The 25500-nt window shown below is 37.1% G+C and overlaps 2 protein-coding genes across 5 annotated transcripts in view; both read right to left on the bottom strand.

Annotated features, from left to right (window-relative positions):
- Positions 1-2878, bottom strand: part of EPGN (epithelial mitogen) — a 9003-nt gene extending 6125 nt beyond the window's left edge. For 2 of the 4 annotated variants that reach the window (XM_006871561.1, XM_006871562.1), the window contains exons 1-3: positions 2786-2828; positions 2166-2255; positions 269-389 (exon numbers count right to left, since the gene is read on the bottom strand). In XM_006871561.1, the coding sequence (XP_006871623.1) occupies positions 269-389; positions 2166-2255; positions 2786-2828 (254 nt within the window). Of the gene's footprint in view, positions 1-268; positions 390-2165; positions 2256-2785 lie in introns of all 4 variants that reach the window. The other 2 variants (XM_006871560.1, XM_006871563.1) reach the window with 2 other exon arrangements.
- An 8777-nt stretch (positions 2879-11655) lies between these two features.
- Positions 11656-25500, bottom strand: part of MTHFD2L (methylenetetrahydrofolate dehydrogenase (NADP+ dependent) 2-like) — a 331691-nt gene continuing 317846 nt past the window's right edge. The window contains exon 8 of the mRNA XM_006871559.1: positions 11656-11778. Within this exon, the coding sequence (XP_006871621.1) occupies positions 11666-11778 (113 nt within the window). The 3' untranslated portion in view covers positions 11656-11665. The remainder of the gene's footprint in view (positions 11779-25500) is intronic.

Here is a 25500-nt window from a genome sequence, read left to right as displayed (position 1 = left end):
CCCTCTCCCTCCCTGAGTCCAGGGTCCTCAGCTGCTCTATCTCTCCATGTCATCATCTCTGCCTCCATCTCTGGGAACCATACTTTTGAGAAATGAAGATTTGGTATCTTAGAAAAAATACTTCTTAGATAATCAAATAAAAGGGAATTCAGGTCATGTGCCTGTTTTACTAGATCAGAGAGAGGTGAGGAATTAAACCATGTGAAACACAAGAGGCATAAATTCACCTTCTCTTGTCTCTAGAACCTGGAAAGTTCTTTGCAATTACCTGCAGATAGCTTTTTCCAACTCATGATGGAATGCACAAACACCATTGATGCAATAACTATTGTGGTCTTCTAGGCAAGGAGGTGAGAACTTCAAGGCTATGGGTCCTTCTACATAGTCAACTAGGAAAAGAAAATCCAACAGTAACAAATTAAGTGTGCCATATTATATAGTCAGTTCTTAACACATTGAATGCTCTCTCTTTGAAGTAGTATTCCCCTTAACAGGCTGTATTCACAGGGATAGAGTTAATATCATCTAATTGGTACTGTGGGTTAATGTGCCAGACTGCAAAGCCATTTGAACTGCATGGTTCAGGCTCCTCGGAAACCCTATACAGAGTTGTTATGGGTCGGAATTGACTTGACGACACTTAACAACAGCAACAGACCATGGTGCTGTAGAATAAAGTACTGGAAAGCTAGTCACAAGGTTGGCAGTTCAAACCCACCAGCTGCTCTTTGGAAACCCATACAGGGTTGCTATGAGTTGGAATGGACTTGACAACACTTAACAACAACAACACGACACATAAGTAATTAGAGGGTGGAGGTGAATCCATGATTGTTTCATTTTTTAGAAGCTACATAATAAGGTTTGGACATACAAGTTTGCCAAAAGGTGGCAGTATTGATTCTAGTTTTAGCAGATCATTTTTAGAGCTTCCCAAAAGTTCTCAGAATGCTAATAAATACAAAAGATTTTGCACTATCCTTTCATTATCTCCCTTTACATTTGAGAAGTCAGAATTTAAGGCATTTTAGATGTACATTTATGAGATCAGGAACTTAATTTTCTTTCCTCCTTGGGGAAAAGTAGGGTGAGAATTTCCCCCTTCTTCTGCACTGCCATAAGTGGATCATTGAAAAGGGGTTTTCCCTAAATGACTTCAAAAGAAGTATTGTTATAGCTGTCCAAGAAACCACAAACATATAGCTCAGGCTTAACAGTTGAAGCTGTATTAAGACCCACACTAATTTTGTTTGCGGGGCGGGATGAGGGGGGGGGGGATGAGTAACGTATTTTAAAGTAAACCTTTTGAAAATGAAAAACTTTAGTGAAATGAGGAACTTACTTCATTTACTTACACATTACTATCTTTCACATTCAGAAATAAAATATTTGACTTGACCTTTTTTATTTGCCTGGATTTACATCAGGGGACAGTATATGATTTGCTTATGAAAGTATCCTAACTACCTAACACACAGGTCTTGGAAAGTAGCAGGCTTTCCAAGTTCACCTCTAAGAGTTCAAACAGGTTTGAAAAACTGCTGATGCTCTCAACAGCAGCCAAAGTCATTGTAATAATGATCATAAAGTAGAAAAGAAAATATATCATCACCATCAACAACAAAACATTGGTTTACAGGTGGTTAGGAAATGCAGCATATACGGAAAAACAAAAGCTTCCCATGACCCAAATGAACACAAACAAAAACAAGATTATAATATATTTCCAGTATTGATGGAAAGTGAATTGATGCTTAATTCTGTATCCATAATTTTATTGGCTAAAATACTGACAATCACAGACCAAAATATGATGCCAATCAAGAAACTCAAATGGGGTTTATCTGCCTCTGGCTATACATGGGTCACAGGGAACCAAGCAGAACTTAAATGTGGGATATTTCACATCAACACAGTAACTGAAGACAAATATGTTACACTTACAGTTCTACTTTCCATCCTTTTAAAAAGGCAACTTTTTGATCACACATTTACCTGTCACTTCCATTGAAAACATTCTGCCCTAAACAGTTGACTATCTAATAATAAAACATATATTTAAAATTTGCTAATATCGTTTTTGTCAGAATTCAAAATTCTCTAAAAAGCAAAAAAACTAAAAATAAAAAAAAATCACTGGGATGATAAGAATGCAAAGAAAATACCTTCTGTTTCGTTAACTGTCCAGTTACTTTGCTGGGTTGTGACAGGTGGCATTACAGTGATGGCTGCCTCTTCAGTAAATGCTGCCATTGCTGTAGCAAATGGGGAGAAAGGTATCTTTAACATGCAAGCCTCCTTCTATGTACAAGCAACAGGCCCAGAGTTCTTCTATATCTTCCAGTTTCTAGTCTATTGTTATTTCATTTACATTGAAAATCCAAATTCTGACTAGGGTAACTTTCTATTTTCATTCATAACAATTCTATTGACTTTTATAATAATCACCGTATTATGAAAAATAGAAACACACTAATCTTGAACAGAAAGTGAACTCACTTACATACAATTCAATCAAAAGAACAGGATTGTGGAGTAGTTAAATGTATTAACTACTCTTGAAGTGCACCAAGCAAACATTTTAGAGATTTCAAAGAGGTGTGGAACATATTAGGAGGGAAGCACAAATTACTTAAGAAGCTAAATTAATCCAGAGATTCCCTTCTTTGATCTCTGTCATGAATAACTATTAGAAGCCAACTTTTCTGTGATTCAGAGGAAATAAATTCTATTCTCATTTTATACTGCTACAAAGTTAACAAAACATAAAAAGGAAATTACCTACCATTGAACAAAAGGTAGACAGATATTGGGACTCCGAAAGCCATTTCCTGCAGTTGCTTAATAGTGTCTTTCTCCTATCCTTCTAGAATGATGGGTGGAAAGTTTCATTGTGCTCTCTGAGTCTTTCTGGCATTTATATTTCATGAAGCGTCATCTGGCAGTTCTTACCAATCAAAAAAATATGTACTTCTGGCAGCAGCAGCAGCAGCAGCAGCAGCAGTGTAGAGCCTCCAGGCGCTCTTGCACTGCACTTGTTTAGGATACCTGTGTTATCTAGCAATGTGATCAAGTTTTCTTTTGAAATTCTGGTTTCCTGTTACCTGTGGGCATAATCATGCATGTAAAAGTACTTAAAACAACAAAAAGAATCACGAAAGGCCCCATTCGTGTGGCCAGAACTATACCAGCCCAAAAGATATCAGCGACCTAGATAGGTTTCCAGCTAAGGTGAGTTTTGTTATTTGTAAAGCAGAGAGCAGCAAACGTGTTCAAGAATATCCCTGAGACTGGAGTCAGTTACACTAACTCTCAGCACACTATGAACTCCATTGCAAATGCAAACAGTTTGTAATTCAGATGCAGAGAACAATAGAAATTGTGTAAAAGAAAATGAGTTTGGTATTTCATTTTATGTTTTGCTACTTCATTTTACTAATATATGTCCTGTAAATAAAATTGTGTTAAAATCGTAACATTTCATTTAGGTCACTGTGCCATTTAATCTTTTTAAAAAGAAATGGCATATGCTACCAAGTTCAGGAAACAATAATGTTTAAATCAGTGCTCAAAAAATTAGACTAGAAAAAAACAGTAAAGTATATCTGCTTTAAGTGTCTTCACGTTAGTTCTTACTCATAAGCAAACCTGGATAAGACTTCTGAGGATTTAAATCTTTGCTGGAGCAGAAAGCCTCATATTTCTCTCACTGAGAGGCAGGAGGGCTCAAATCACTTATTATTATTTTTTTTTTAAGGAATAACATGGAAATTATATTTTAAGATAAAATTAAAACTTAGGCAAGGTACAGCGAATGAAAACAAATGTTAAATTTAGCTCATCCTTCACATTTTCTGTAGTTAATCTGGTTACCATCATTAAGGGTCATTGTCAAAACACATAATTATTGCTTTTAAATTTTGCTACTGTTAAAGCTTGTCATAAAATTTTGTTTGCCACATATTATTAGAAATCATTAAAAATATGTTCTTCTGAAGTGTCATGTCTTTCTATCAAGAATTTCAATTGTTAATATTTCCTGCAAGATAGGTTATCATTTGCATAATGTCCACCCAGCAGGTTAGATTTACCAGAAGGGATCCCTTTTGCTATTCATATATGAATTTGGCTTTAGAAATCACACAAGCATGAGCTTGTTGAAGTCATTATAACTTGGGTAATCTTTTACCACAGGAGTCATCATTTTAAAGTTAAAATAATGTATAGTATTTGGTTCACTTTAAATGTGCCTACATTTTCTATGCCTACGTTTGTGTTTTAGAAGTAAGGCAATTTCTGGATAATTTTACCAGGTAAATAATATTTGAATTAGCAATCAAATAATTTGCTGTTATACTGTGGGTGACAATATAAAAACGTTTACTTTATAAGGACTAAATAAACCATCACAATTCCTTTTTCAACTCTGGAAGAGGGATGATAGGATTGGCATTAAGTGTCTTTATTTCTAAGCCTAGAAATGGAGGTACAGTATTCATATTTGTGTGTGTGTGTAAGTGCCATAGAGTCCATTTCAACCCATAGCGACCCTGCATATGGTTTGGTTTCCAAGGAGCAGCTGGTGAACTTGAACTGCTGACCTTGTGGGTCAAACCAACCTTACTGTCCAGCGCATTGACCCACAGTGCCACACATATTTGTAATAACTATTAAATGGTGTTTACATAGTACTTTGGATTTTATAAAGAGATTTATGCATGTTATTCCAATTTTTTCCTCAAGAATCTTAGCCTTAATAAATCCAGTGTCTAATATAAAGTAAATGCTCAATGAATCTCTCTTGAGTGAATACATGAATAAATAGCAAACCTTATTTGTATTCCCCTTCGATAACTGAGGAATGGAGGCTCCAAAGAATTAAATGACTTGCTAGAGAAAAACACTCCAAAGTCAGCACTTGAATCCCAGAGCTCAGATTCCAAATCAGATGCTCTTGCCACTTCTCTGGGCTTGTGTCCTCTGGTAGGAGTTGGTATACTGATCTCAGAAGAAGTCTTTTAATTATCTCCAAAAATTATGCTTTAAATACATTTTAAATATTAAATAAATTTTGGCTTTGAAAATTAGAAACCTTCATTAACCATTCCTCTCTTCTCTCACATAGCATTTGTCATCAGAAATGCCACACCTGAGTTTGGGATGCAAGACCAGATCATTTACTCATATAACAAATGTAAATTATTAATGTGGGAGGCTCGAATAAAGCTCCTGCCATCAAGGAACTTCCCATTGTTACTTCTAGTTTATCAAACACTATGTCAGCTCTTAGCAGGTAGATTTAGTCTTTGAAGGTGAGGAGAGTTGAGCTGATCAGAGAATCATGTACTCTCTGGCTAGAGAAGCAAAGTTTTGTCCTTTTACAAATCAGATTTAATCTGTATGTCTTGTTGACTAAGGATCCCAGGTGACTCAGTGGATTAAGCATTATGCTGCTAACTGCAAGGTCAGTGGTTGAAACCCACCAGTCACTTCACAGAAGAAAAATGAGGCTGTCTGCTCCCATAAAGATTTACTGTCCTAGTTTGGGGACAGGTGGCAAAGTAGGCAGAGACACTGAGCAGACCCTCTGCAACAAATACATGGGAGACCAGGTGAAACAGATACAGATGGTGAACCCTGAACCTTGAGTTTCAAAGTTAAGGATAGAGAGAGGTAGATTGTGTGCTGACTAGAAGAATGACTTAAGAGGAGCAGCATGAGAGAAGAAAAATGGATGAGCTGTCAGCTGGAGTGGAACATCACTAACAAATAGTCATCTTGAACTTTTGCATATGGCTGTTGACACAGTGGCCTGTAGGCACAGGATGTGGCTAGAGGTTGGGGGCAAGGGAGATGAGGTTCTTCCTTGATCTCTGCCCTCCTAATAATGGGAGATGTGGCCGGTCTAGGACCATTGGCATTCCCTCCTGGGCAGCCTCAGCTCTACCTGGAGTTGGGCACTAGAAGTGAACTCACCCTAAACTATTCTATACAAACAGCAAACAGAGAACTGCATTCTCACTTTCAGTCACACCCAACATGATACAGGAGTTGCGTGCCTGAGAAGACACTAATACACAATTGTTAATTAAATATAAATACAAAGACACCACAACATCTTTGCGAAAACAATTTTAGTTGACAAGAAGAAACAAGACCGAGCAGCTCAAACAAGTGACCAAAATGTAGTCAGAAAATATATACCAGAACTATATCAGAAGTATTAAGTAAGGAATTTAAAGGAATGGAACTTAGTACTTTCAATGGATTAAGGGAAAGATTGAGGAAAGCAACTAGAACACAGAAACAAACAAAAAACTTAAGAATAACTTAAATTTACAGGAAATTTAATAAATTTACAGGAAAATACTTCAAGAACAAACTGGCAAAACAAATGAAAAATTGGAACCCATACAAAGGCAGCCATTAAGACTACCACACAGGGTTTCTGAGGCTGTAAATCTTTATGGGAGCAGAAAGCCTCATCTTTCTTCCAAGGAACAGCTGGTAGTTTCGAACTGCTGACCTTGAGGATCTCAGCCCGATTCATAACCACTATGCTACTAGAGCTCCTTCATTAAGACTACAAAAATACATAATACATTAAAAGAAAGTAGAATTGAAGCAATGTAAAGCCGTATTACTGAGCTTAAAGACAAATTTCTCAATAGTGATCTGCAAAAGGAACAATCAGAAAAAACAAAACAAAACTTTTTTTGAATCTCAAGAAAGCCTAAGATTTTGTAGGATACTATCAAGACTCCACGGCACTTAACAACAACAACAAATCAAGAATAATAACTGACGCATGATTGAAATCCCAGAAGAGGAAATAACTGTTCAAGACTTGTTGGAATGAAGCTTCCCTAACATCATGGAGTCCTGGTGCTGTGCTGTGGGTTAATGTGCTGGCTGCAAAGTCAGTTTCAATGTAAAGCCAGCAGTTCAAGCTCACCAGCTGCTCCTTGGAAACTGTACAGGGTTGCAGCGAGTTGGAACCTAATAGGAAAGAATCTTGAGAGCAGCTCAGGAAAAATGAGAAGTAACCTACAAAAGAGAACTTATAAGACTAAGCTCTGATTTCTCAGCAGAAACCATGCAGGCAAGAAGACAATGGACTGACATATATAAAACTCTGAAAGAAAAAAATTGCCAATCAAGAATCATATTCCCAGCAAAATTGTCCATCAAATATGGCAAAATTAAGACATTTCCAAATAAACAGAAATTAAAAGAATCTGCAAAAATCCTATCAACCTTACAAAACATACTAAAAGGAGTTCTTTGAACAGAGAACCAACAACAGACAACTAATATACATGACAATATCACCTAGAACTCAATCTAGATATAGAATATTCAAAGATATTGTCCTGAAAACATGCATAAATGTTAAGTGCTACTGAGTGGATTCCAAATTGTAGGAACTCTGTGGAGGGGTGGTTTTGAAGTGCCAACCTTTCAGTAGTAGTCCAGTGCTTACCCTACAGCACCTCATCAGGACCCCATATATAATTATTAATATAAATTTAAAATTATTATCATATGAGGTGATTAGATTGTTGTAAATAAATATTTGGCATATAAAATAACTTGCACTCACATCTACTTAGAAATCAAGAGGAAAACAAAGAAAAATTAAAGGCAAAGTTGACTTTCATTAAACACTTTGTTGTTGTTATGTGCCGTGGAGTCGGTTCCGACTCATAGCGACTCTGTACAGGGGTTCCGAGGCTGTAAATCTTTACAGGAGCAGAAAGCCTCATCTTTCTCCCGCGGAACAGTTGGTAGTTTCGAACTGCTGACCTTCTGGTTCGCAGCCCGATTTGTAACCACTATGTTACCAGAGCTCCTTTCATTAAACACTACAAGTGTTTAAAATTCCATATAAACCTCATCCTTTCCTCTCAAGTTCTGTAAGTAAGTGCTTCTTCCTCCCCAACATTTATCTCAAGTATGTTTGTTGTTGTCAGGTGTCATTGAGTCAGTACTGACTCATAGTGATCCAATGCACAACAGAATGAAACAAGTCCAATACTGGGCCAACCTCACAATCATTGCTACGTTTGAATCCATTGCTATCACCACTGTGCCAATCCATCTCGTTGGGGGGGTCTTCCTCTTTTTCTCAGACCCTCCACTTTACCAAATATGATATCCTTCTCCAGTGACTGAAGAAGGATATTTAACTGAAGCATGTTTAACTCTTATTTATGTCATCATCTCAAACTCAACATGTCTTAAACCAAACATATTATCTCTTCTCCAAAATCAACTCTTTTACAACTTCATCATTTTTATCAATGATAACATCTTCAAATCCTCTCCATGACCTCTTGTAGTGATATTCCCTCTTTTGTTTCTTCCTCCTATCCTTCCCTTCATGTTCCTTCCCTTCTATTTCTATTTTCTTTCCCTTCACTCTCGTCTTCCTTCCTTTCCTTTTTTTTTCCTTCTGATTTCTTTTAGGCACCATATTTTAGCTTTTAATCAAACTGCTTAGCTCTCTCTAGATTCATTCTATAATTCTCATGGATTCAATTGTCATTCATTCATTTGTAAACTATTGAATGTCTACTACATCCATGACACTGATCTGAGAGTAATTATTTTTGTGAGATGAATCATGCACGAATTCTGGCCCTAAGGAATTTAAGGGAGCTAGGGAAAGTGCATATATAACTACAGTGCTGAGTAGGGAGCGATAAACATGTGCATAAAGAGCTATGAGAGTTCAGGGGTGGGGCTTATCCTGTAATGACATTTTTCATGGACAGGTTTCCTTTGAAGGGAATCTTAAATAATGAGTAGGATTTAGACAGGCAGTGATAAGGGAAAGAATTCTAGGTTGGAAGGCATTGAGATGAGGCAAAGTGATGTCATGAAAATGTTGTAGGCTCGTAGTCACAGCATTCCAACAAAAGTTGGTTTGAATTATATTTATGCCTTTAGTTTATTTATCCATTTATACTTTATTTATCCATTTATACTAGGATGATATTTAATAGCCCAGAGGGTCAATTTTCTTATCTATCAAATGGGGATTGTCAATAAGGAGCAAAGTAAAAATAATAATAATAATAAAGGAAAGCATTTAGCATATGGTCATGGTGCAAATAGTAAACATACTTGGCAGCTAACTGAAAAGGTTGGAGTTTTGAGTCCACTCATAGACGCCCACCCCAGAAAAAGTTTGAATATCTACTTTCAAACAATTGGCTATTGAAAATCCAAGGGAACTCAATTTTACTCTGACACACATGAGGTTGCATGAGTCAGAATTTATTTGACAGCAATTGGTTTACTGGTTTTAGGTAATCAATTGAACAAGTGTAGGAAGACAAAGGGTGTGTATAATGGTCAACAGATAGGTTAAGAATTTAGTGGTTAATACAGGGATGAGTCCTAAATTTGCATCACTAACCATGAATTCTTGTGCTCTTCCCAGAATGGTATTACTTCAGAACTCTTATTTATACATTATGTCATCATCTCACACTCAACATGCCTTAACTGAACATATATCTTCTTCCAAATCAGTATATTTACAACTTCCTTATTCTCCTCAATGAGACAACATCATCAAACCTCTAGCTACCATGCCGATATCTTACTAAACACAATCTGAATTCTGCGGGATTGATCCAGGCCCTTCGTAATGTATTTTTATTTATTTATGCAGCAATATTTCACCACTCCCCAATACCCACTTTTCATTTTAATCTGAATGTGACCATTGCTGTTATATACATATATGCTAGGCTCAGTCTCATCTCTTTATCTTCAAATTATTGTTTGCCCCCATGAATTCTTCAGCAATCTCTCTATGATGCCATCATATGCCCACCTTTCATGGACTACAAATAAAGTGGTGGTACCAATGAATCCACTGTATCTCCTTTAGATGTTTTCATTAGCCTCTCAGAAGACGAATTCATAAATTAAAATTTAGTCTAATCAAAAGGGCAAACAAAAACTTATAAACTTAATCCTTCCTGTATCATGGAGAGACCCCAAAATTACAAGTGACACCCTTCCACATATTCATATTTTTGGTAGTTTTATTTGGGGAGTTTTATAAAATTTAAAGAGACCATTTTTTTAAATGATGTACATATACCTGGGACATTTGGTTTCAAACTTGTCTCTTAGTTATAAAAAACAAAACAGAACACCAGTATGAACTAATTGTGGAATGAGTTACAGAAAACTCTTTCACACTTGAGACATTGTTTTTGTTTTGTACCTTTTCCAGTATGTTGGAAATAGGTAACAAGTATATGAACAAGGAAATAGCTAGCTAAAGAAAAAGAAGACAGCTATTCCTTTAGAAACTATTTTATTATATGATAAAAATGTTATTAGTTATAAACATCTAATCTATTTTCACATAAATAATCAAGAGTACACAATGATAAAGATAGGCACACTGGGTAAGAACCATTACTGGCACATACTCATATAGCGATTTGGATACAAAAACAAAATGTTAATCAAGTAGCAACAGTAATTTCAAAATAGTCTTCACTGACATTCACATGTACTTCTTAATTAAAAACTTGTGTTTAGAAACAGTGCATTTGCTTTGGGAATCAAATGCTATAACAGAAAAGGAAAGAATTGTAGGTAACAAAGTAGATTTTAAGTTGTATTCTGTGGTTTAGTCATGGTACCTTGAAAGTACTATATTTCTAAATTTTAAAATAAACAACTGTTGTATTTTAATGCTGGACTGGCTCACACTATATTTGACTGATAGTAGCAGGAAAAAACAACTTGAAAGTTTTGTCATGTTTCATTTATTTGTTTGTTTTTGGATTCCCCATTATTTCTTAATGAAATGTACTGTTTCAATATTTTTCTGGATAAAGAAAGAATGACATGCTTCAGATACTTTTTTAAAATGGCAAGCTCTCAGTCATAATTGAGCATAATTATTATCTTTCTTTGAACATGCTTCCTTTAAAGCATCATTTCTGTTAGGATGGTCTCATCAGATGCATTTGGTGATGTATGAAATCAATATTTTATTTTTAATAGTCGGTCTTTTTCTTTCTTGATCAAGTAAGCTAAATTTTTTTTTTTAATCAAGTAACACATAACATAAAAGGTATCAAATATTGAACATACTTATGGCAAAACATAAATTGCATTTTATACAGATGCCAATTTGGCTGAAAAAACATTTGTTGAAAACATTTTATGTGTAATATTTGAGTGTCAAAAATAGTCTTTTTCATGAGCACTTTATTGCATTAACATTATGGACAAATATTATTCATAAATAAACAACTGTTACCAAAATTTTCATTGGAACATTTTATCTTAAACTTCAAAAGCTGTTAGCAGGAAATGCATAAAGTATGAAATATACTGGATACACAATGGTTCCTTTCATGAAAAAATAAATACAATGTAGAAATAAATAGTTTTGTAGCAAAATATAAAGTTTTCTGAACTTTGTCCAATAAATAAACGGCATGACTTCAACTCATTCTGTTCTTTCATGTGCTCTGCTGTTGTTAAGCGCCAACAAGTAGCTTCTGACTCAGAATGACTCTGTATAGGGTTTTTGAGGAACAGCAGGTAGATTTGAACCACAGACCTTGTGGTTAGCAATCTAGTGCTTATCCTACAGCACCCCACCAGGAGTCCTTCATGTGCTCTAGTAAATGATTTTTTTAGCTGCCAAAAGGGTGTTCTTTAGAAGCATTGCCACAGTCATAGGTCCCACGCCTCCGGGAACTGGAGTGATGAAGCTAGCCTTCTTCTTAACAGCTGATGAAGAAAACAGAAAATACCCTTTATGTTTAAATGTATGTAGTATTTTCTATTTTTAAGCACATGGAATATAGTACATTTTTTTGCATCACACATATAATTCTAACAACTCCAAATCCTTTTAAGAATAAAGAAGGCTATACCATACACAGAGACTTGGTGTGGCGCTGTGGGCTAATGTGCCAGACTGCAAAGCCATTTGAAGTACAAGGTTGGCGGTTAAAACTCACCAGCTGCTCCTCAGAAACCCTTATACAGGGTCACTATGGGTTGGAACTGACTTGATGGCACTTAACAACAACAACACATACCATATACACACATACATACTTACTTAAATTTTTGTGTATGATTTCTAAGCGGGCTAGAGCACAATGAAGTAAGGCTGTAGATTTAATGTCCATGCAGTTCAGTTAGTTTAACCCATGATTGATCCATTTATCTACAATTCCAGTTAGCCACTCCTCAGAAACCCTATACAGGGTTGCTATGGGTGGAAACCAACTTGACAGCACTTAACAACAACAACTTCTGAAGTACATGCTATGGGTCAGAAAGGAGGAAAGAATATTGACAGTTAAGCACAAGCCATCCTTTAAATTGAAATATTCTAGATCTGACAAAAGTATTGTTTATTTGTTGATAAGCATTCCAGTGCAAGGCAAATAAAAAATACTTCACATATATGATTACTGAAAATGTAACATATATGTACACACATTTGTTGTTTGTTAAGTGCCATCAAGTTGGTTCAACTCATAGTGACTCTGTATAGGGTTTCCAAGAGTGACCGGTGAGTTTGAACTGATGGCCTTATAGTTCAAACTGATCTTATAGTCCAGTGCTTATCCTACAGTTCCTCACCAGCTCTCTGAATTGTGGTATGTACGTACATATATACCCACCATGCCACACCAGGAATATACGATAGCAAATCAAAAAGTATTTCTACTAGGGTTCCAAGTTCTTATATACAAGGGTTTATTCTGAAAAAAAAAAACAAAAAACAAAAAAAACCCACAACAAAACAAAACCATATTTAAACATGTCTCTGAGATCGGTTGATAGTTATAGACAAGTACTCTTAGCAATGCACTTGTCTCAGTCTTGTTAGGATGCTTTCAACAAATATGGTCTAATCAAAACAGTGACTTCCAAGCATTGCTGCTGTGCTAATTAAATTCAAGGCGGAAAAACCAGCAGAGAAAATTATGGTAACATTTTTTGGGTTCCAAATGGGTAATTTTGATATATTTTCTCAAAGGGCACATGATGATCATGGAGCTTATTGTGGGTAAGTTTTAAGAAAATAAAACACAGGTAAAAATAAACCTTCACATTCTTTTGAGGGTAGCAAAGGCTGTTATTAGAATATCATTGGGAAGCCTTACCACAGCCATCATATAGTCCTGATCTTGTCCTCTCAAGCATCTTTTTGTTCTCAAAACTCAAAGAAAATTTAAAAGAACCAGATGCCAAAACTTTCATTTTGATGTAGCATACATTGAAGCATGCAGAATTATTGTTAAATGTAATAGAATCAGTTCCAACTCACAGTGACCCTATATAGGGTTTCTGAAAAGCAGCTGGCAGGTTTGAACTGCCAAACTTGTGGTTAACAGACTCGTGTTTATCCTACAGCACCACACTAGGATTCCATATTTATATTACATAAACACAAATTAAAAAGGTCTCTACATTTTTGTCTTTTGAGTCCTGGTGTGGTGCTGCAGGTTAATTGTCTGGACTGCAATGTCGGTTTGAACTGCAAGGTCAGCAGTTCAAGCTCACCACCTGCTGCTTGGAAACCCTATAAAGAGTTGCTATGCATTGGAACTGACTTAACGGCATTTAATAACAATAACTCCTTTTTAAAAATTATTTGCATGCGAATCAATGTGTGACAAAGAAAGATGTTTACTAGTGGCTGGCTAGTGTTAATATAGTCTTTGCCTATTTATGTAGGACCAGGATATAGAAGTAATTTCCCAAGAAATCTAGAGATTATCAGTAGGAAATCAGGGTGGGTGCAAATGTCAATGCTCAAAGGAAAATATTTATTCTAATAACTTCATAGCTATTTCAGGGATGTCCCATGAAACATATTCATGTAGTATCAGAAGTAGTAAGTTGTTGTTTTCAGGTGCTGTCCAGTCAGTTCCGACTCATAGTGACCCAATCCACACAGAACGAAACACTGCCTGGTTCCGTGCCACCCTCACAATTGTTATACTTGAGCCTATTGTTGTTGCTACTATGGTAATCCATCTCACTGGGGTCTTAGGTCTGAGATGGTACAGGAACTAAAATTAGTCATGTGTCAAAGAGTTCATTTCAATCCATATATGATGCTATGTAAAGCACTGTCCCCAATCACTTCTACAAGATAGTATGTTAGCAAGCATTATATCACCAGAATAGCCTCTCATTAGCTGGTCTTTCCCTGGGGGCAGATAAGGGTTTGCTCCTGCTTATGTTGCTCTTCATGACTAAACCTATTAAATGTAGGGAGATGGTGTTCAATATGCCTCATGGAAGATAAATTGAGAAGCACTTTGAGGCAGTAATATTGTTCAAAGACTTACTTCTTATGTGTACTGGAGTACTGGTATGACTCTGTAGGATAAGCACTAGCCTGTTAATCACAAGGTCAGCAGTTAAAACCAACCAGCTGCTGCTTGGAAATGTTATCAAATCATTAGGAATCAGAACCGTTTCAATGGTACTTAGCAACAACATTGGTGTGAGGGTATATATGCATGTTTTCAGGGAAATATCAAAATTTTAATGTATGAGAATCTGGTTCCAGGTATTAGATTTTTATTCATATTAGCATTTTCATCGGAGGCTAATTAATATGAATCCAAAGCAAAGATTAGATTTAAGTTCATAAAGTCAATATGATTTAAGAATTACTGAAATTATTTTACATTGAGGCAAATAAAACAATCATCACATGCTATTGTTTTCTGCATGGAATTTGCTCTGAGGAATGAGATTTAGATAGAAATAACTTGGTCAGGTTTTAGGCAGGTTTCTGAAAATGTGAGTAGTTTTGAGAAAAGGCAAAAACTCTCATGCACTGTATTTGAATGATCTTTGTGTACTTTAGATCCTACAAAGTACATTTCACAGATTTCCTTGAAGAGTCCATGTTCAGTTGTAAGAAAGGAAACAGATTACTGCTTAAAATCAGTTATTTTTGATACATGTATAGCTTGTCTTTGCATATCTTCTTCTCTTTGCTATCTGACATGCTTTTCCTCCAATCTTCAGCTGATAAATATACTTGCTTTCACTTTTCAGATCTATCAGAAATATCAGTTCCTTTGCGGAGTCTGTTGACTCCCATGTTGAGTTAATTGTTCATTCATTGTTACATCAGACTTTTAGTAAAATGATTTTCAATTTGCAATCAAAGAGTATGCTGAACTTTGGGATCTGTGACCAGACATGCCTCCTTCCGCCTCAAGATTCTAGTAGGCCCACTGCTAAGAATCACTTTCTAAAGTAATATATGTTTCAAATAAAGTGTGTGGGGGGTGGGGGTGGGGAGTTGGGGGTGAAGGGAAGACTACATATACAAGAGGGCTTCAAGAATTTGAGAAAAGATTCCATTATCTTTTCATTCTCCTTTGCCACAAACTTGTGAAGCTCCTTCATAAATAGCATGGATGAAGTCTATAAAATGGTTGGGATTCACTGTTTCAATGTAATCTTACTATGTGGTAGAGATTTGGGCACATGTTCAAAAACGTAAAAATTATGTTATGATGTGCTTTGCCTTCAAGAAACTCACAGTATTTGAGGCAAATACTGCTATTGCATATCAAGTATGTTCTTCTGGTTTATAATTATTTAGATATATATCTGTTAAGATAAGAGAATTCACTTTCAAATTATCCTTAAATGTTTGAAGGATTTTAAAGTGAAAGAGGGAGTAGATTTGTTTTCTCTCAAGGAAGATTAGTACTAAGGAGATTAAATGAGGAGAAAGCAGGTATTTGCTAAGTAAAAGCAAGATGTCCCAGCAATTTCAGCTGCTCAACACAGCAATAACCACCACCCCTCCCCTCCCCCCCCCATCATGTACTGCACTTCTTGTCCGTGTAAACATCCAACTAGGGGCTGAACTATTATTACTTTTCACCTAGCCTACTTATTAGTCAGCTTTTGCTGAATAACAAGACACTTCAAAACTTAGTGGCTTAAAGCTTCAAAGATTTATTATTCCTCATGTTTCTATAGAATGGCTGGGCTGTTTTTGTCAGGATGGTCTAGGATGACCTGACTCAAGAGCTCTGGTAGTGTAGTGGTTACGAATCGGGGTGCGAACCGCAAGGTAAGCAGTTTGAAACTACCAGCTGTTCCGCGAGAGAAAGATGAGGCTTTCTGCTCCCGTAAAGATTTACAGCCTCAGAAACCCTGTACGGAATCAACTCCATGGCACATAACAACAACAACAACAAAAACAACAACATTTTGGATAGTTGATATAGTCAGGAAGATTGGAAATAATTTTTTTTCTAAATGGTCTCAGTCATAGGTTGAATTTGTTGTTGTTGTTGAGTGCCGTCGAGTCGGTTCCGACCCATAGAGACCCTGAACAGGGATTCCGAGGCTGTAAATTTTTATGGGAATAGAAAGCCTCATCTTTCTCCCGCGGAGCAGCTGGTAGTTTCTAACTGCTGACGTTGCAGTTCGCAGCCCAATTCGTAACCACTACGCTATATAGGTTGAATAGTTCCCCTCAAACTTTGTGTCTGCCTGGAACCTCAGAATGAAATCTTATTTGGAACAGGGTCTTTGAATGTGTAATTAAGGTAACAATTTCAAGATGAGATCATCCTGGATTTGGGCACGGCTTAGATTCAGTGATAACTCTCTTTATAAGAGACAGAAAAAGAGAAGCCACACAGAGAACAAGAATGGGAAGCATTGTGAAGATAGGCAGAGATTTAAGCAGTGCATCTGTAAGCCAAGGAATGTAAAGGATTGCCAACAGCCACTAGAAGCTAAGAGAGAGGCATGAAATGTATTCATCCTCAGAGCCCTCAGAAGTAATCAAGTAAACAACTTGCTTGTACTTGTAGTAGTCAATCAGACTGCCATTATTGTTTTTTTTTATTTTTCCTGTTGGTCTTTCTTTCAAGAGGTATATTCTGTTCTTCTACCTGCTCCAGGCTGGTCTGCTTGTCTTTTCAAATGGAAATTTCCCACCTCAGAAGATTCTGGATGGGGATCAGGATTCCACCTATGGTCTTAAGCAATGCAAAGGCTCCACAGGAAGCCTCCTTCACTGGGAAAGTTCTAGCTCCATTTTAGGTATTCTAATCAGTTATAGCCTGAAGATGGACTTACAAGCTTTCCATGGTGATGTTTCTGGCTATTCTTTTCTCTCCCCCTCAAGTGTCTATTTTACAATAGTAGGCAAGGGAAATCAAGATTCAAAAGACATCCAAGCATTTTAACATTATGAATTCTTAGTATGTATTTTGCACTGACAGTACATTTCAATTTGGAGTGGTCATATGTGAAATACACAGTAGCTATGCTTGTCTGGTGGCTTACATATTAGATGTCAGAGCTCTAAATTCTGAGACTTGGTCCATCCCTCTATTCTGTCCTAGTGAAGTAGCACCATCTACAAGTTATGAATTCAGTATTATTACAGTGTGCTCCTTATATCTTTTAGTCTGACTTAACCATTCCTTATAAGAAGTCTCCATATTAAAATGATTGCCGTGTTTTTTTTTTGTTTGTTTGTTTTTTTATATTTCTGAGTGATCCTGACCAATTACATTAATAATCTCTGAGTAACAATCACTCCCTCTATTGGACTTCAATCTCAAGTCCTATCACATCTCAATGCTGAAACTAGCTATCAAAGTCTTTGCTACCTATCACTTAACTTATGGTAGAATCATAAAGATAGTGATATTTCTGATATCCTTTTAAAAAAGTGTTAAAAATAAGAAGGAATTGAAAAAATTAAATAATAATAAGTCTATGGTTATGATGGAGACCTGGTGTGGTGATGTACAATAAGTACTAGACTGCTGACCACAAGGTCGGTGGGTCAAAGCCACCAGCTGCTCCTTGAAAATCTTATATAGGGTTGTTAGGTGTTAAAACAGACTCCATGGCACTTAACATCAACACAGTTATGATATATGCTATACTGAAATACTGCACTGTGAATATGTTAGTAAGACCTGAGTCTGGACACTGTGTGCAGAAATGGCAAACTTATGTTAAGCCCCCCAAAACTAAAGGATAAGTCAAAGTTTCTCAAGCTGAAAGAACTGAAGAAAAAAGTAAAACCTCTACTTGCAATATTGAAGGATACTGTGGGCAAAAGTCCTGGTGTGGTGCTGTAGGATAAGCACTCAACTGCAAAATCGGCTTGAACCTCAAGGACACAGTTCAAACTCATCAGCCGCTCCCTGGAAACCCCATACAGGGTCTGTATAAGTTGGAAATGACTCAAAAGCACTTAACAACAGCACCAACAGAAAAAGGAAGAGAAATTCAATAAGGCGGACAGAGGAAGATTTGTAAAATGACAGAAAACTTCAAGATTTGATGGATATCTGGTGTGAAATAAAGAGGAAGAGAGAGAAACATAGGTATGTTGTTGTTGCTAAGGTCCTTACTCATAATGACCCTGTGCAGGGTTTCTAAGGAGCAGCTGGTGGGTTTGAACAGCTGACCTTTTGGTTCACAGTCCAGTGCTGATCCAACAGTGCCACACCTTATAATGGATCTGATACATTGGAGGAACTGAAAGGAATTCACTATGACTAGAGCTCAATGTGAAAAGAGAGAGTGGAAGACATGAGCCTCAAAAAGCTGTCGGAGGCTAGATGCCCCTGAGATGAGGAGTCAGGAAACTGAAGTTGGGTGATGTTACATGAATAAAATTTTAAGGAAGTCCTTCCAAATGAATGTAATTATTTATATATTTGTTGTTGTTGTTATTAAATGCCATTCAGTTGGTTCTGAGACAAAGCAAACCTTGGGTTTCCAAGAACTGGCTGGTGGATTTGAATTGCTGACCTTATGGTTAGTAGTCAAGTGCTATTCTACAGCACCACACCAGGGCTCTGTTTGCATATTTAGGAATGGTCCATTTTGCAAGATGAGAAGTGGTAGAGAAAGATGTGTACTAATTAATAATTTTTTGAATAAATTAAATGAAAGAATACATGTATTTTTGCATTTTCATAGTTTCAGCCTCTTCCAAGCCTTAAATTATTACCCAACAAATCTTTACAACCTGAAATAAGTATCCAATCAGCTGTGTTACTGGTGGATCTATTTTTTTCCACATTGTTGCCTTCAGGATTTTAAAGGAAGAACTAATACAGGCTTGGCTTTACCTCGGGAGGTATGGAGAAGAGATTATTTCATTTTTAAAATGTGGGGTGATGAGAGGAATGATGGAAGAAACTAGCTGTCCAGTCTATTGTATACCTCAAAAAAAAAAAAAAAAAATCCAGGGGTAACATGTAGTCACAGGTTGTGGACAGATGACTCAGAAAGGATACTAATAGCAAAATATGGGACATTAAATTGTCCTCTAACAACTCAAGTCAGAATAAAAGAAAAAGGATGTGATCACTCACCTTTCGGCACCAGCAAGCCATGTTTCATGAGAGGGTGTCTCCAGCTTGTGTTTCAGTGTCATTACTTTCTCTGTAAACTTTATGTTCTCGGGGACTGGCATTTAATAACCTGAATTACCATCTACAATTATTTGTAAGGAATAAATATATACTGTTTGGTAACAGTGAATTTCTGCTTTCGTACATTATATCCCACTCCAATGCCCCAAATTAATAGACTGTCCTGGTGTATCTAAACAGAATTAATTATGCTAGTACTGTTTTAAATTGTATATTCTGGCAAACTTAAAGACTACATTTATGCTATATAAATCTAGTTTTGAATGCAAGGAGAGTGGGGAGAAGGGAAAAAGATGATTCCTTTTTTGTGGTAAGGCAGCAGATGACTTTCAGTCTCCTAGTACACATGTGTAATTGTCTAAATTAGATGCTTGGAGAATTTTCCCATGCTTCTAAATGCAGGCCGTTTAGGCATGGCCTCTCAGACAAATCCACTATAATGAAGGGGAGATCAGCTACAGAAAAATGAAGTACAGGAATAACAACCAGAAAAACCTGAATGGCATAGGACTGGAGAAACAGTGTGACTCAGGAGATAATAAAACACTCAACTTTCTCATGTGGTTGATATAAATTTGACCCTTAAGAGCAAAAAGGTCCAGAGAGATTCAAGGGCTCCTTGACAAGGGATGGCTCACCAAGGCAGCAAGTTATCAGGTGCCTCACGACCATTTACCTTGCTCCTCTCACATTTACCTGGCTGTCTGATGGGGTTTCCACAAGTTTTCTACAAATGTTATGACATTTCTTATCTGGGCACCCTGTATTTACCCTAAGACAGTTAACAGGCTAGATAGACAGGCTTACTGCACTAATGGGGTACATTTCAATATCAATTATGTTGGCTTCATTAGGCTGGTAAGGAACTTGATTAAGGCATGTGAGAACCCTAAATACTGATTATTTGTGGTACTCCCTCTTTGCTTATTCACATAGCCGAGTGGGATATGTGAGTTCTACATATAAGATACAAGTACATATATGTGTGTGTCTCAGCTATACATGATGTAACTTATTATTAAATGCAGCTATAAAAGTCTGTCCTTGCCCAACTGCTCATGTTGAATCCAGTTGCATACTGTGGTAAATATAGCAAGGTGACTCAAACAAGAGTTAGAATCAATGGCCCATCCCCAACTTTTGTAGTGAGAAATAGCAAACTCCGGAGAGATCCACAGAAATATGGCATTTCAATACATGGGAGAGAACTACAGAGGACAGATGTCAATGAAAATACTAAAGTGGTAGGGGCCTCATGGCTTGCACATGGGCATCCTCACAACCCTGTGTGAACTTTATTTCCAGCCAGCACATTCCCATGCATTGGAGCTGGTATCGATTTCATCTGGTGCTCTGCCAGTTCCTTTCTACTGTGGTGTTTGCTTATTCTGTGTCCTTTGCTTTGGATACCTGGTGCCCCTATTTTGTTGATACCTTAAGTACATGCTTACCTTACTTATTGGGTAATCTATCCCTGTTGGTGAGTTGTATTTGTGAAGACTTTCTTTACCAATTTACTATGTAGACCAAAGCTATAGATAGGAATTTTTGTTTGTTTGCCTGCTTTAGCTACTTTTCCTCTTAAAGTAAATAGAATCTAGCATGTATAGCCTGCAACCAGAATAGTAAAGGAGCCTTAGTAAAATAGCAGATCACGAGCTGGGTTGCTAACTGCAAGGTCAGCAGTTCAAATCTATCAATTGCTCCACAGGAGAAAGATGAGGCTTTCTACTTCTGTAAAGATTTATAGCTTCAGAAACCCTATAGAGAGTCACTGTGAGTTGGAACTGACTAGGTGGCACACAATTACCATCACCACCACCACCAGAATAGTAAGGAATCCTAATAGTGCAATAGTGTAAGAGGAGAAAAACTAGAAGGCACATCAGAGGCTTCTCTTATTCATATAGATGTTCTTGTGCTTCAAGTTGAATTCCTCCCTCTAAAGGCAAATCATTCAATGTGTAAAAATATATTGTACCAAATAGGATGTCTCTAGCAGTTGACCGGAATTCAAAGACCTAGACTTCACAGTAAGCATATTACTAATGCTGTAAATCAATCATAGAAGCAGTTTGCTCATTGATCATGTGGCTCTCATATAGGCTACCAGTGATACTAGCCAGTTTATGAAGTAGCCTGTGTGAGTACTCTAACCAAGCACTCAACAACAGCCTCTCCATGGGAAATGGTTTCAATTGCCATAATTGTTTTTCAAAACTATGGAAGATATTTCCTTTGGGTTGAAGCATTACGTTTTCCCTTACCTGGTCTTTTGAGTTACCTTATTATTTACCACAAAATGCTGATATTTTGAGTCAAACAATCAACCATATTATCAAATTGAAGGAACTGGTGGGGGCTGCTTTAATTTGATTTGATTATAATCATTGATAATAAATAGCTCTATAAATGTAGTATATTTATATGGTGAGGTGGTGAGGTTGGCCCAGGATCGGACATTGTTTCGTTCTGCTGTGCATGGGGTCGCTATGAGTCGGTTCTGACTCAATGGCACCTGACAACAACAACAACAAATAAATGTAGTATAGTTCAAAATCAGTCCTATTTTACTAGGCACTGGTGATATCATCTATGGAGTCCTGAGCTGGTGCTATAGGCTAAGCATTAGACTTCTAACTGTAAGGTTGGCAGTTCAAACTCACCAGCCGCACCTTGGAACCCTTACAGTGGGTCACTAGGAGTCAGAATTGACTTTACGGCACTTAATCAAACAACAATACTATTGACTTTCCTAGGACACAGAGAGGAATAAGCAATAGCAAAACTACTTTGAAAAGAAGTTTGACGTACAATCTGGAGAATATCAATGACATGATGGCAGGGAGTTTGCATATCTTGTACATGACTATATCCCCAGTACCTAAATGGTGTTTAGCATGAAGTAAACATCATCAGCAGCAAAAGCAAAATGGAACAAAAAACTGACCCACTGCCATCACGTCAATTCCACCTCACAGTGACCCTGTGGTAGCATTTCTGAGGCTGTAAATCTTTACAGGAACAGAAAGCATCCTCTTTTTTCTGAGGAGGTGTTGGTGAGTTTCAAATGTTGACCTTGCAGTTAACAGTCCATTGCTTATCCTACAGAACCACCAGGGGTCCTTTTAACACGACGTGGCACTCTTTAGAAATCCTGGTGGGGCACTGTAGATAAGCACTGGACAGCTGACCACAAGGTTGACAGTTCAAATCTACCAGCCACTTCTCAGAAACCCTATATACAGTTGTTATGAGTAGGACCTGACTTCATGGCACTAATAATAACAAGCACTCTTTAAATATGCTTTGAATGAATCAATGAACGCATCATCACTGGATCTGGATTGCTGCAGATGAATAATGTGTTTGCTGCTACCTTGAGTGGAGGTGTTTTGGCAAGTTTAAGAAATTACTTTTATGATGTAAAAGTAACACTTCAGATTTGCAATATAGAGAATATTCACAGAAATGAACACTGGTACAGCTAGGAAGGGTGACGCCTAGTATGTGAAGGGAATAAAAAAAGAAATGTAACACAAGCATCTTACTTTACAAAGGTTTGCCATTTAGTTTGGAACAACTAAGTAAAAGCATAAACGATTAAAAGCAAAAATAAGGAAGGCAGCTGAGACTTGCTATAGGAGTTTAAAGACAATGGGAATATGCATATGTGTTTTAGAGTTGGTTCACATGACAGTTGACTTGACTAGGAGGGAGTTGAAGTCGGAAGAGGAATGGGGAGTAGAGTGATAATGCAAGTGTGAAGACAAATGGGTCTGGATTAATCCTGCTGCGGTGATGGAGACAGAGAGGAGTAAAGGGCACATACACAAACACACAATGGTTTCTGGGAAAACAAAAACACTGTCTGTCAGGCAGTTTAATATGTTTAGCAGTTCACACACCTTAGCTCATAGAAGGTCATTATTTCATTTAATCTTCACAACAACTTTATAAGATAGCTATTATTATCTCAGTTTTTCAAGATGATAAAATGGAGATTCAGAGAGGTGAGGTAATTTCCCTAGATTATGATTACTTTAAGTCACAAGATGAGGATTCACATCCAAGTCAGCCTGACTTGAAAGTAGAGTCCTTTATGACTTGTTGGGCATATATAAAAAGAACAGAGACTAAAACATAACTCCAAGGTTACAGTGTAAACTACTAAAAGAAAAGAAAAAATAGAGAGGAATCTGCTTTAAAAGTACTCCATGATTTTAGTCTCATTTCTACTAGTTTCTTAGAAGAGTAATGCTGGGCTTTTATGTAATTCCAGGCCCTTTGTCATTATGTTTTGACTACTGTATTGGAACTCTGAAAACTACTTCTCGTTAGGTGAAATAACACAAATTATAGTGTCTCTATTATAAAGAAGCCTGGTGGTGCTACAGGTTAGGCACTGGGCTGCCAACTGCAAGGCTGGTGGTTCAAACTCACCAGTCTCTCAACAGGAGAAAAATGAGGCTATTTGGTAAATAACGTCGCTATGAGTCAGAACCTACTCAATGCCTGTGGATTTGGTTTAGTTATTATCATGGAAAGAAGCCCTGGTGATGCTTTGAGTTAAGCAGTAGGCTGCTAACTGCAAGCTGGATAGTTCAAACCCACCAGCAACTCCAACAGAGAAATATAAAGTTGTCTGCTCCTGTGAAGATTTACAGTCTGAGAAACCATGAGGAGTGTTGCTATGAGTCAGAATCGATTTGATGGCAATGGGTTTGGTTTTGTATTGTTATACAAGAGATTTTCTGCCCATTGGCAATTCCTTGAAAGAATGCAGCTATTTGGGAGCACATTTATAATTTTGTTATATTATACTTCTCTCCTTCAACAAGTAACCCTGGCCTGCTATTAAAGACATAAGGCCTTTTCTAAGTTTTGCCTTCTTGCCTTTGATCTGCTGTTCCCTCTACTAAATAAGAATTCTTTTTTCTCCCCTGTCTACTCTGCACCATATATCCATATGATCAGGAGAAATTCATCGATTATTTAAAATGCACCTCAAGAGGTTACACACATGGATTCTGAAATAGCCACCTCATGTTTATGCCAAAATTCTGAGAGTCACAGTAGATTCCAACTAGTCAGTCATTCTAACTCCCTTTTTAGGGAATTTTAGTCATTCTAACCCGCCACCCAACCACTTCAAACAACCTCTTTCATTATGATCATAGTCTAGACTCCATCATTTCTTGCTTGTATCATTGCAGTAATCTCCTTATGGATCTCCGTATTTATACCTTGTTTCTCTTCAGTCTATTCTCCATTCAGCATCTAGAGTAATCCTGTTAAAACCCATGTCAAGTGTCATTTCTTTTCCCAAAACCCTCAAATGGCTTTGTATTATACTTACTGAAAAATTGAAGCTCCCAAAGGCAATCTATTTTCAAAATATCACAGCCATCTAAGACCTTATGGAATGCAATTTTATCATGCAACATATGGGACCACAATGAGTCAGAACTGACTACACAGAAAGTAATTTCATATATGATCTGATACCCTTGCTGCTGTTTGACTATATTCTCTCTGACTTCACTCTCATTTACTCTACTCTAGGAGTCCTAGTGTGATGCTACAGGATAAGCATTGGGCTGCTATCCACAGGTAGGTGGTTCAAACCCACCAGCTGCTCCTTGGAAACCCTATACAGGGTCACTATGAGTCAGAATTCAATTGATGGAACTTAACATCAACACTCTGTTCTAATTATAATGACCTTGCTCTCATCAAAATCACAAGCATGATGAACCCTAAGATCTTTGTCGAGTCAGTTCTGACCCATAGCGACCCTGTATAGGGCTTCTGAGGAACAACTGGTGAATTTTAACTGCTGACCCTATGGTTGAAACAGACCTTGCTCTCCAGTGCATTATCCCACTGTGCCACACCAGGATGCTAAATACATATATAATCAGTGTTTAGATACTTACAGTTAGAAAATGATGGGGTGGGTTTGCTTAGGAAATGTTCTCAGGTAAGACTTACCAAAGATTTAAAAAAGACAAGAGCATGGAGGGAAATG

The sequence above is a fragment of the Chrysochloris asiatica genome, unplaced genomic scaffold (genome assembly GCF_000296735.1).
Source record: "Chrysochloris asiatica unplaced genomic scaffold, ChrAsi1.0 scaffold00169, whole genome shotgun sequence".
Lineage (NCBI taxonomy): Eukaryota > Metazoa > Chordata > Mammalia > Afrosoricida > Chrysochloridae > Chrysochloris > Chrysochloris asiatica.
This window is presented reverse-complemented; position numbering and strand designations above follow the sequence as displayed.